The sequence below is a fragment of the Nuphar pumila genome, chromosome 13, assembly GCF_984573655.1.
Source record: "Nuphar pumila chromosome 13, dmNupPumi1.hap1.1, whole genome shotgun sequence".
NCBI classification, from domain to species: Eukaryota; Viridiplantae; Streptophyta; class Magnoliopsida; order Nymphaeales; family Nymphaeaceae; genus Nuphar; species Nuphar pumila.
The window spans coordinates 98,354,236-98,366,451 of record NC_143261.1 but is presented as its reverse complement, the minus strand read 5'-3'; the positions used below and the strand labels follow the sequence as shown (position 1 = coordinate 98,366,451).

General features: G+C 36.7%; 1 protein-coding gene across 2 annotated transcripts in view; it reads left to right on the top strand.

Annotated features, from left to right (window-relative positions):
* The window catches only part of LOC149819390 (uncharacterized), a 112,958-nt gene that overhangs the window by 26,954 nt on the left and 73,788 nt on the right, over nt 1–12,216 (top strand). For both annotated transcript variants that reach the window (XM_089986047.1, XM_089986048.1), the window contains one exon: nt 8,500–8,531. In XM_089986047.1, coding sequence (XP_089842173.1) covers nt 8,500–8,531 — 32 coding nt within the window. The remainder of the gene's footprint in view (nt 1–8,499; nt 8,532–12,216) is intronic.

Genomic DNA, 12,216 nt, shown 5'->3' with positions numbered 1-12,216 from the left:
CATTTCCCAAATCAATGAACCAGCACTCCTCTGATCTTCACGGTCCACCATGCAATCTTAAAACTCAAAAAAATAACAAGAGAGCACCAAGGCTTTGATACCATGTAATGAAATATAAGAAATACAAAGAAATGCCTCATAGGGGTTTGCAAAATACACAAGTAGGAATACCACCGAGGACCACTTATGGGTCAAGATACAAACACAATGCCACTAATGGGCAACACAAGAGCATAAACAAATATGTATTTGTATTCCAAAGAGAGATTGAAACAAGCGTACAACAAGAATGGGATTACTCCCCTTTATATAGAGAAGAGAGGCCATATAGTCCTTGGGAACCACCCCCAACAGCTATAAATATAGCTGTTGGGGTCCCATCCCAACAACTCTATTGGCTAAGGACCATTATGTCCTTAGCTAGAAATAAAAAGAAAAAAAAGTAAAAAGTAAAAATACTAAAGTGCCCCCTAATGGACACAACCTATTACACAAAGTGAAATGACAACAACATTGGCATGTTCACTAATATTCACATGTGGATGTTCTTAAAACTGTTTAGATCTACATTTCTTATATGTCTATTCTTAAATAAAAGGAAAAAATAAAAAAAAGGTTGGTTAAGAAGATGGAAGAAAGAAGAGGGTGAAGAAGAGAGAGAAATAGAGAGATGAGGCCCAATCATGTTCTTTCTCATTCCATATTGCATGTATTTATATCAGAAACCCCTTTGTACATGTTGACAAGAATAACCTTGTAAAACAGAATACATACTAAGACTATACTATTGCGGTAAAAAGACAAAACTACCCCTGTAAAGGAGAAACAATGACAACATATCCACTATGTCATGTTCAATGCCTCCCTGAAGTTGGGGATAATATATTGATTATACCCCAAGCTCATAATCTCTTTAAGCCTACATTTGTTTACAACTTTATTAAAAATATCGGCAAGTTGAACAATTTAGCTTCAACCTAGTGGCATGTCAAAATAGGTTCATGTCACCGACATGTTTTGGCACGCGACACACTGATGACACATTCCAAAACATGTCTGACTCTGTCAAGATGTTAACTGCGTCTGATTTTTTAACCAAAACTGACCCTTTAAAAAAATGTGTTTTGTTATGAGGGGTTCTTGACAGGTCAGAGAGAGAGAGAGAGAGAGAGAGACTTTCATTTCACTTAAAATATTATAAAATGCTCTTGTAAATGGATAATGTAAAATATTTCATTAAATCCATTATATTAAAACAAAAATGTTTTCATGAGGAATTAATATAAAGCACACAAAATCATATTAAATTTATTAAAATTTAAATAAACAATACAAAATATTTTATATTAATAAAAAGCACCTTATTTTAATTATATCTATATCTATATATATATATATATATATATATATATATATATATATATGTGTGTGTGTTGACATGTCATACTTTTTAAAAATCTGCCAAATCAGTGTCATGTACACGTACATACTTGTGTCTTTGTGACATAGGCTTCAACCTTCTCCTTTATGAAGTGACAATCTATGTCTATATGCTTTGTTCTCTCATAGTAAACTGGATTAGAATCTACCTGAATGGCTGTCTTCTCATGAGTTGACAAGGTAATGAGAGTTTTTTCATTCATGCCGTAGTGAGTATGGAAATTGACCACAAGCCTACACACACCCTATGTGCCATGGCTCTCTATGCGGCCTCAATGCTTGATTTGGATACAACTGTATTCGTTCTACTCTTCCATGAAATATGATTTCCTCCAACCAAGGTGTAGTAGCCTAAAGTAGATTGTAGATTCTCTAAGGAACTTGTCCAATCTGCATTAGTATATGCCTTAGTATTAAAGTGTCCATGATTGGCATAAAAACATGCATATAGGGACTTATGCCACTTATTGTATAAGATATATCGGGCCTAGTAGTAGTAGGATAAGTGAGCTTACCCATAGGTCTCTGATATCTGTCCACATCTTCAAACTTCTCAAGTTCACTTAACCTCAATTAATGATTTTGTCCAGTTACTCTACCAGCACTTTTGTACTAGCATTCCATTTCTTTAAATAAATCCTACATATATTCTCCTCTAGGATAGAAAATTTCCTTTCTTGAAGTTAGTAGTGAAGATGCTCAAGGTCCTTTATGTCAAAAGCTTCACTTGGATCTCCTCTTAACTTGAAGACCTCTTCAACATCATCACCTTTGATCACAATATTGTCAACTAGGGATGCACACCAAACCAAGCTGGCATGGGCTCGGCTCGGGCTCGTCCTCTTTGTAAATGAGCCGAGCTTGAACCGGTGTATGAAGCTCGGACAAGCTATCGAGTCAAGCTTGAACGACCTGTCAAGCCCGATAAGGCTCGATAAGGCTCGATAAGGCTCAGTTGATTGCAAACCCAATATATATAATATCTTTGCAAATAGTTTCACAAGTGCATTGTTACTGTAATGGGTAGGGCATTGGTCTTTCTTCAGAACATGTTGGGTTTGAATCTCGTCTTTTGCACCTTTTTTCACTGAGAAATTTTAGTATGTATATAATTGTTTCAGTGATAATAGACAAAAGACGTGCTTTGGCTTAACGGTGGGTCACTTGGTTAACGTTAGAGAGGTTGGGAGATCAAATCCCTCCTCCCCAATTTTTTTTTATAGATCTTGTTTAAGCTGGGCTTGGCTCGAGCTTAGAACCGAGCCGAGTTCGGACAATACCGTACAAGCTCAGCTCCGAGCTCGAGCCGTGCTTGGACAAAGTCATTTTGAACCGAGCCGAGTTCGAACAGCCCAGGCTCGGCTCGAACTCGGCTCATGTTTATTCCTATTGTCAACATATACTATCAAAATATTTATCTTTTTACATTTCTTCACTAACAATGTGTAGTGACTAACGCCCTTTCTCTGTTTCATTTTGAATCTCTCAAGCTATGCTCTTGTAGGCTGCGTGAGCCTGTTTGTAGCTTTCTTCAATTTGCAAAACTTACCTTCATATTCTGCCAAAGTAAATCTAGGAGGAAAAGACATCTCCTCATTTAATTATCATAAAGAAAAATATTTTTTTATATCCAATTGCAGGAAATCGTATCCTCATCCAAACTAGTAAACACATATGATAATATATTAATATATATTTAAAGTTTAAACTGAAAAGAGGGTCGTTATCTAGTGTTCTGGCATTATCACAGCAACAGTGGTTATCATAGAAACAGGGGGCTCAAGTCTTGAGAGCAGCCACTGTTAAAACATATGTAATAATACCATAATACCCGATAGGGGTATTATGGTCATTTCACAAAGTACCCCATAGGGGTACTTATTTTGTTTCTCTTATTTTACTATTTTTTATTTTTCTTTTTATTTTTAAAATGTATTTTTTGGATACCAAAAAGGGGCCCCACAATGGAGTCGTTGGGGCCCCCAACGGTCACATATGTGACCGTTGGGGGCTCCCAACGACTCTATTGGGAGCCCCTTTGGTCTCCTTTTCTTATAAATAGGGGGAACCCCCCATGTATGTTGTATTGCTCTTGAGAGCTCCTCTTCAATAATAGTGATATTATTTTTTCATGTGTGTAGCCTTTTTATAAGGCCTTTCGTATATCCCTTAGTGGATTTCCTCTCTTATGCTTGTTGCATTTGTCCGTGTGGGACATAGTGAATGCTTTAACATTCTTGGATTCTTCCGCATATTTCATTACATGGTATCAGAGCCATACGATCTTCTAAGGTAAAATCGTGTATCTCTCTACTTTTTTTCTCTCTCACCTCCATTTTGTAGCAATGGAAGTCAAGATCGATCTATCATTCAAGCTCAATGGGAAAAATTACATGATGTGGGCATCCGCAATGGAGAATAATCTCAAAGGGAAGAAGCTTTGGGGTTATGTAATGGGGACCATTCCGGAACCCCAACTTAAGCTCACAAAGATGGAAGAAGATCAAGAGAAAGCACTTGAAGGCGATGCTCGTCTCAAGGCTATTGAAGACTATCATCATCAAATGGAAGATTGGGAGAGTAACCATGCAAAAATCCTAGCATGGTTTATGAATAATGTTGAACTTAAGGTATGTGCAAATATTGCAAAATTCCGCCGGGCAAATGAAGCTTGGTTTTTTATGAAGGGTATGTTTACCCAAAAGGATCTTGCAAGAGCTTATTTTTTGCAAGAAAAAGTGAGAACCACAAAACAAGGTGACATGAGCATACAAGACTATTATAGTGCTCTAAATCCTTTGTGGGATGAATTGGCTCTTTTAGAGCCTAAATGGGTGTCTATGGAGGATGTGGTACTAAGACAAAAACAAATGGAACAAGATAGATTGTTTCAATTTTTATTTGGGCTTTGTCCCGAATTTGAACAAGTTAGATCCTCACTCCTCCATAGATCCACGTTTCCTCCCTTAGAAGAGGCTATTGCCGAGATTACTCAAGAAGAGACTAGGCATAATATGGGTAAAAGCATTGATGAAGTTCTTGCCGTATCTAAACCTGACAATCATGTCAAAACATACAAACCACCTCATTTTGGTAAGCAAGGGAGTGGTGGGAGAAAAATGATTATATGTCATCATTGTTATGAGCCGGGACATATTAAACCCGTTTGCCCAAAGCTAAATGGAGCATTCAAGCCAAAGGTGGCTTCTGTTGAAGAATCATCCACCAAAGAAGATGACGGCAAGAACGGGGATCTCAAAGATACTCTTGGACAAATTTCCTTGGCTCTCCAACAAATTCTAAAGGCTACTTCTTCTACCTCCGGTTTCGCAATTGCCTCATCATCACCTCCCGGTACGTACTCTTGGATTTTAGATTCCGGAGCTTCTTTTCACATGACCCCTCATGAAAATGCATTAACCAATGTGCACACCAATTCAAAAATGTCTTGTGTCTCTACGGCCGATGGAACTTTTCTCAAAATAAATGGTGTTGGAACTCTTGATTCTAAAAATGTTCAAAATTTCCTTGTTCCAAAAGTTAGAATAGTTCCAAAATTAAATCTTAACCTCTTTTCCGTTTCTCAAATAGCCGACCATGGATGTGAAATATCTTTCTCATCCCAAGGGTGCTTTGTGCAGGATCTCCGGTCCGGGAAGCGGATTGGGCAAGGCCATAGGAAGGGAGACCTTTATTTTATGGATAATTTAATGCTTCCAAATACCTCATTTTGTACTTATGTCCAAGACAAAAATATTGAAACTTGGCATAAAAGGCTTGGACATCCAAGTTACTCTAAAATGTATCTTTTTCCTTTTGGACACAAGTTTTGTAAAAAAAAAGATATCAATTGCAAAGATTGCATTTTTGGCAAAATGAAGTCTACTCTTTTTCCTATTAGATCCTTTGTGACAACAAGACCTTTTGAATTGGTGCATTCCGATGTTTGAGGGCCATCTCCGGTTCTATCTAAAGGTGGTTATTCATATTATGTTACTTTTATTGATGATTATACTAGATATGTATGGATTTATTTTCTTAACTTTAAATCGGAAGTTTTTAACTTCTTTAAAGAATTTCATGCAAAAATTCAAAATCAATTTTAAAGTCAAATATCCATTCTTAGATCCGATTCGGGTGGAGAGTACTTATCAAATGATTTTCAAACATATCTAAAACAACATGGCATTTGTCATCAAAAATCTTGCCCAAGAACTCCTCAACAAAACGGTCTAGCGGAAAGAAAACATAGACATATTTTGGAAACCACTAGATCCTTACTCATTTCTAAAAATATTCCTAAAAATTTTTGGGCCGAAGCCGTGTTAACCTCCACTTATTTAATCAATAGGATGCCATCTTCAAAATTGAATAATATCTCTCCTTATGAAAAACTTTTTAATATGACACCCGACTACAATCGTCTTCGGATTTTTGGGTGTAAATGCTTTGTTCTTTTACATAAAAGAGATAAATTGTCACCTAAAGCAATAGAATGTGTATTTTTAGGATATGGTGAAAATCAAAAAGGCTATAGATGCTTTGATCATAAAAACAATAAGTTATTTGTCTCCAAAGATGTAACCTTTTTAGAAGATGAAAATGGATTTGACATATTGGAAAAATCAAATGAAATTGATTATATGTTTATCAATGATCTTTTAGAAGATTCAAATGATGACTCTTTGAGTCATCCGGAAGTTTTAGAAAATACTCATGATTCTCATGATAATGATGTATCACCAACTAATGGTGACAATCTCCAAGTATACACTCGGCGTGAGGAAGCCCAACCTATTAGTGCTTTAGAAAAATTCTTGCGGCTTAATGAACCCCTAGAAGAAACCTCCCTTAGACGTTCTTCTAGAGAATCAATTCCACCTAATATGAAACTCTTTCACCTAAATATAGAGCTTGTCTAATAGCCTTGCATTCTTACTATGAACCCTCCCATTATAATCAAGCAAAAAGTATACCTCATTGGGTTGAAGCAATGAAAGTTGAACTAGATGCTTTAAATAAAGCTAAAACTTGGGAAATAGTTCACCTTCCTCCAAATAAGAAAGCTATTGGATGTCGATGGGTCTACAAAGTCAAAACAAAAAGTGATGGTTCCCTAGAGCGTTATAAAGCTAGATTAGTTGCTAAGGGATACTCACAAGAATATGGCATCGATTATGAGGAGACTTTTGCTCCCGTGGCTCGCATGACAAGCGTTAGAACTTTAATTGCGGTAGCATCATCTAAGAAATGACCTATATTCCAATTAGATGTTAAAAATGCCTTTCTTAATGGTCAGTTGAATGAAGAAGTATATATGGACCCTCCGCCGGGAATCAGTGTTAACCAAGGTCAAACCCTTCGGTTATTAAAAGCTTTATATGGTCTTAAACAAGCCCCTAAGGCTTGGTATGATAGATTTAGTGCTATCATGTTACAATTGGGATTTCGCTCATGTTATACTGACACTGCTCTTTTTGTTAAACATGCATGTAATAGTATCATCATCCTTCTGCTTTATGTTGATGATATGATCATCACTGACAATGATGAAAATGGTATTCTTAAAGCTAAAAATATGTTAAAACATAATTTTGATATGACTGATCTGGGTTTTCTCAGGTACTTTCTTGGTATAGAAGTTGCATACTCTCCTCGAGGGTATATATTGTCACAGATGAAGCTTGCTGCAGACATATGTTCCAAATCTGGGATTTCAGATGATAAAAAGGTGGAGACTCCCGAGGTTATCAATGCTAAACTACGACTGGAGGATGGAGTTCTGCTGGATGATCCTACGCCCTACAGGCAACTCATAGGCTCCCTCACCTATCTGACTATCACCAGGCCCGATATTGCTCATGCTGTGCACTCTGCAAGCCAATTTCAGCATGCTCCTACATCTGTGCATATGAGTGCTGTGCTCCGGATCATTCGATATATTAAAAATACTTTGACTAAAGGGCTATTCCTATCCTCAATCTCTTCCTTAGATTTACTAGCTTATACTGATGCTGACTGGGGAGGAAACCCAAATGATCGAATCTCAACTACTGGCTTTTGTGTGTTCCTAGGAGATTCGCTAATTGCTTGGAGGTGCAAGAAACAGCAGAAAGTCTCATTGTCTTCTACTGAAGCAGAATACAGGGCTATGGCAACCACTACAATGGAGCTTGTGTGGCTTCGAAGTCTTCTTCAAGATATGGGAGTCAAAATTACCGGTGCTTCGAAGCTTTGTTGCGACAACAAAAGTGCCATCTATATTGCCAGCTACCACACCTTTCATGAAAGGACTAAACATATTGAGATGGACTGTCATTATGTACGTGATGAATATCTTCGTGGGACAGTTACACTGCCATATGTCACTTCAGAATATCAACTTGTAGATTTCTTTACCAAAGCCCTGCCTGCTCCTCGCTTCTTGTTCCTTCTTGGCAAACTTTCGGTCATTCCCCCGTAAAGTTTGAGGGGGGGTGTTAAAACATATGTAATAATACCATAATACCCGATAGGGGTATTATGGTCATTTCACAAAGTACCCCATAGGGGTACTTATTTTGTTTCTCTTATTTTACTGTTTTTTATTTTTCTTTTTATTTTTAAAATGTATTTTTTGGATACCAAAAAGGGCCCCATAATGGAGTCGTTGGGGCCCCCAATGGTCACATATGTGACCGTTGGGGGCTCCCAACGACTCTATTGGGAGCCCCTTTGGTCTCCTTTTCTTATAAATAGGGGGAACCCCCCATGTATGTTGTATTGCCACTTCATGCAAAAAGCAGGTTAGAACCATCTCCAGTCCACACCTCTGCAGCACTCCAGTGTGTGGAACTGAACTAAGTATGACCCTTGATTCTAAAACTGAAAGAAGGGATGGCCATGTAATATTATAGGTCATTAACAACTTGTTTATTTTTTCTGTAATTGGCGAATGCTGGCTTTGTAGTATGGCGGGTGATTGTTCTATCTTTTAACAGGATGTGCTTTTCTTTCTCAGTTCTCTGATGCATAAATTTTGTTTTTGCATGAAAATTGACATTGACTGTCATTTTGCAGGATCTTAATTTACATGATCCACAGAGAAATAGGTAGGTGGTGGCAATTTCCCACCCATCCCTTCTCTTTCCCATTCCATCTTTCATTCTCTAGCCTTTTCTTTTTTTGGCTGTGTGAACAGCTTGCCAAATTGCTTCAGTAATATCTCACTGTTGAAAGTCATTTTGTAATTAACCTATTTAGTGTTGTTGATACTGTTTATCTTTTAGCTACTTTATGTATGTTTATGCATTATTCTATTCTAACTCGAATATTAGACGCTATCACACTTCCATATTGAACTGGATGAAATTCATATCTGATTGTAGAAATCATATCTTTTATGAAAAATGAAAGTTAAAATTCATTGAATGAGTTGTTATTGGGTTTATCTGTAAAAAGGTTATATGAAGCATTTATGAGGTTAAGAAAACAAACCTTTGGGACTTGTTTGTAGATTTTGTGCAGTATGATCGTGGGTGTTGACAAGAACCAGGGATCTCTTCTTTAATTTACTTGGTAGAATCATCCAATAGCTGGGCTGCAATCTGACAGGCTCGTTTTCCAGTATCAGAAGAAATGGGTTTAGGATTGAGCATGTCCACTAGTGTATTCAAGTAATATTTAATTATAATAATGATATCAAATTGTCGTACTGTCAGTTTATGGAAGATGAGTTGCAGGTGTTTGAATTAAGGATATTCTTATCCTTGAAAGATTATCAGCTTTTTAAGTGGTTCATATCTAACCGAATCCTCTTTTCTTTCATGTTGTCAAATTTTGGATGGAATTCAGTTGGTTCTGTATATGGATTTTGAAATCTCAATTGAACTTGTCCTTTTATTAAGTTCTTATTTTCTCACTGTGGAAGCTCCTTTTCGACTGGCTAGATTGCCTAGATTTTCTCTTAGGTCCTTTCATGAGTTTGATTGACAGGATCACTTACTGGTTCCTCCATAAAATTTATGCCATTGATTTGATGTTTTTGTCCATCCTTGCCTGAACTTAAAAGTTAAAACTCAATCTGAAAGATGGGTCACTTGTTAGCCACTGTTCCTAATGTTCAAGGCAGTAAACAACCAGTTCTAGGCGCACTTAATAAAATACACTAACATTCAAAGTAACAATATTTTGTGAAATAAGTGCCTTGGGATTCGTGCAGCAAGTAACCAAGAGAGAGGAAAATGGAGGAATATGGAAGCAACAAAGAGACTCCACCAGAATTAGTGTGGACGTCTCCTAAGAGATGATTATATATATATTTCACAAGTATAAGAATACTCCTATCAAGAGTACAATAATGCACAACTAGACTGTTCTAACTTGAATGACAAATATACCCCTACTTACAAACACAAGTACAAGTAAATACAAAAGGGTATTCTTAATACTCCCTCACAAACTGTACATGGGTGAGGACCATGGACAGTTTGCCTTTCAAGAACCAGAGTCTCTGAACTAAGAGAGTAGGCTTAATCTCTCCATTTTCTACTCTTTCTCACACAAAATGCTGATCCAATTCACCTTGCTTCATCTTTCCATGTTGAACTGGATTAGTCGAGATGGTTATCACACTTATGTTATCACAAAAAAACAAGGATCTGCCCACTTTCTGATACAACACAGTAAGTGTCGAATCCGTAAAACCTTTGATGCCACTTTAGCCATGACTCTATATTCTGCTTCTGTGCTGGACCTGGCTACTGTTCGTTGTCTCTTACTAGACTAAGAGACTAGATGAGAGCCTAAATACATGCCATAGCCTGTTACCGATCGCCTTGTACTTGGATCGCTTGCCCAATCTGCATCAGAATAAGCTATAACAATAATGAAAAAATAAGGTGCCAACCCTGCACTTTTCTTATAAACCAAGCCATCTGAAATAATACCTTTAATATACCTCAAGATTCTCTTAATTGCTTCCATATGACTCTTCTTGGGAGCATGCATTAACCACATGTACTAGGTCTGGTCTAATAAAAGTCAGGTATTGAAGAGCCTCCACAATGCTTATTAAGTTCTCAGGATAATCAAGAAGAACATCACCACCTTGATTTTCCTACATCTTTGCATTTAGGGCCATAGGAGTCTTTGTTGTTTTACATTGAAACATGCCATTATGTTGGCGAAGGTGCTGAGCATATTTACTTTGAGTAAAAACCAAGGAGCTTTGACTTTGATCTAGTTGCACCCCAAGAAAATACCTTAACACTCCTAGATCCTTCATATGGAAAGTCAGGAAGGATCTTCTTTAATTCCTTGATCCTGACTCCGCCATTCCGAGTTATAACTATGTCATCAACATACACCAACATAATTGTCATGCTTTTGGAATCACTATGTCATGTTATGCTTCTGCTTTATGTAGATGACTTGATCATAACGGAGAATGACAAATAGGGAGTTAGTGATGTTAAATGTATTTTAAAAGAAAATTTTGATATATCTGACTTGGGTTTTCTGAGATATTTTTTAGGTATTGAAGTAGCCTATTCACCCAGAGGTTATATCTTATCATAGATGAAGCTAACAACTGATATTTGTGCCAAGTTAGGGATTTTTGACGACAAGAAGGTGGATACTCCTAAGGTTGTCAATGCAAAATTAAGACTTGAAGATGAGACACTTGTTGAAGATCTTACACCCTATCGACAACTAATTGAATCACTCACCTACCTATCCGTTAGTAGACCCGACACATCTCATGTGGTTCATGAAGTCGGTCAATTCCAACATGCTCCAACAACTTTGTACATGAGTGTTGCTTTAAAAATTGTTAGATACATAAAAAATACAATTAGCAAAGGGATTTTCTTATCTTCATCCTCCTCGAATTTAATTGCCTAGACTAATGCTGGGTGAAAATCCTAATGATAGGATCTCAACCACTGGCTTTGTACATGCTTTCCCTCTTCCTCTATTGTTATGTATATAGATAAGGACACTTGTCCCCATTTTTTGTACATGCTTTCCCAAGCATTTTGCCACTCAATAATATTTATATTTTTTATGTTGTGGCCCTCTAGTGTCTTGTGTTTGTGACATTCGTTGTGGACTTGTATTTTGCCCATAAGTGACTTTGTATTTGTGTATTTTTGTGCTCTTGTAGCCCTTAGAGGCACTCTTTTTGTATTCCATCTTGTTTCATTACATATATGTATGTATTAATAGACAAAAATATGAGGAACAAGTAATAAAATAGAGGATTAAGATCTGGAGAAATAACAGAAAAAGGAACATATCAGATCTGCAAAGTCAGATCGTCAAAAGTGCTGACATCAGTAATGACATCAGCAATAATTTCCCCTTTTTTTGGAAAGACGATCAAATTCAAGTCTATGAAATTGAATCTGAATACCAGTTGCTTCTTCATTTTTTTGAAGCAATATCTTTCTTTTCTTTTCCTTTTTTTTTGATCCCAAGAATCTATCTCAGATCTGATCAGATATAAGAAAAACAAAAAATAACAAGACAAGAAGAATGAATATATATATTTTTTTAATGAAAAGGAGAAGAACAAAAGGAAAGGAGAAGAACAAAAGAAATAGAAGAAAATAGAGGTTGGGTTGAAAGAGAAGTTGAAAAGGCAGATCAAGAAGTCTAGGGTTGAAGAAAATAAGGGAAAAAAGAAAAAACTTATTTGTTGGGAGAAGAGATGAGCAGTCTTCAAGATGATGGAGTCTTATTCTCGCCCTGCTCTGATACCATAACAATATTTTGTGAAATACGTGCCTTGGG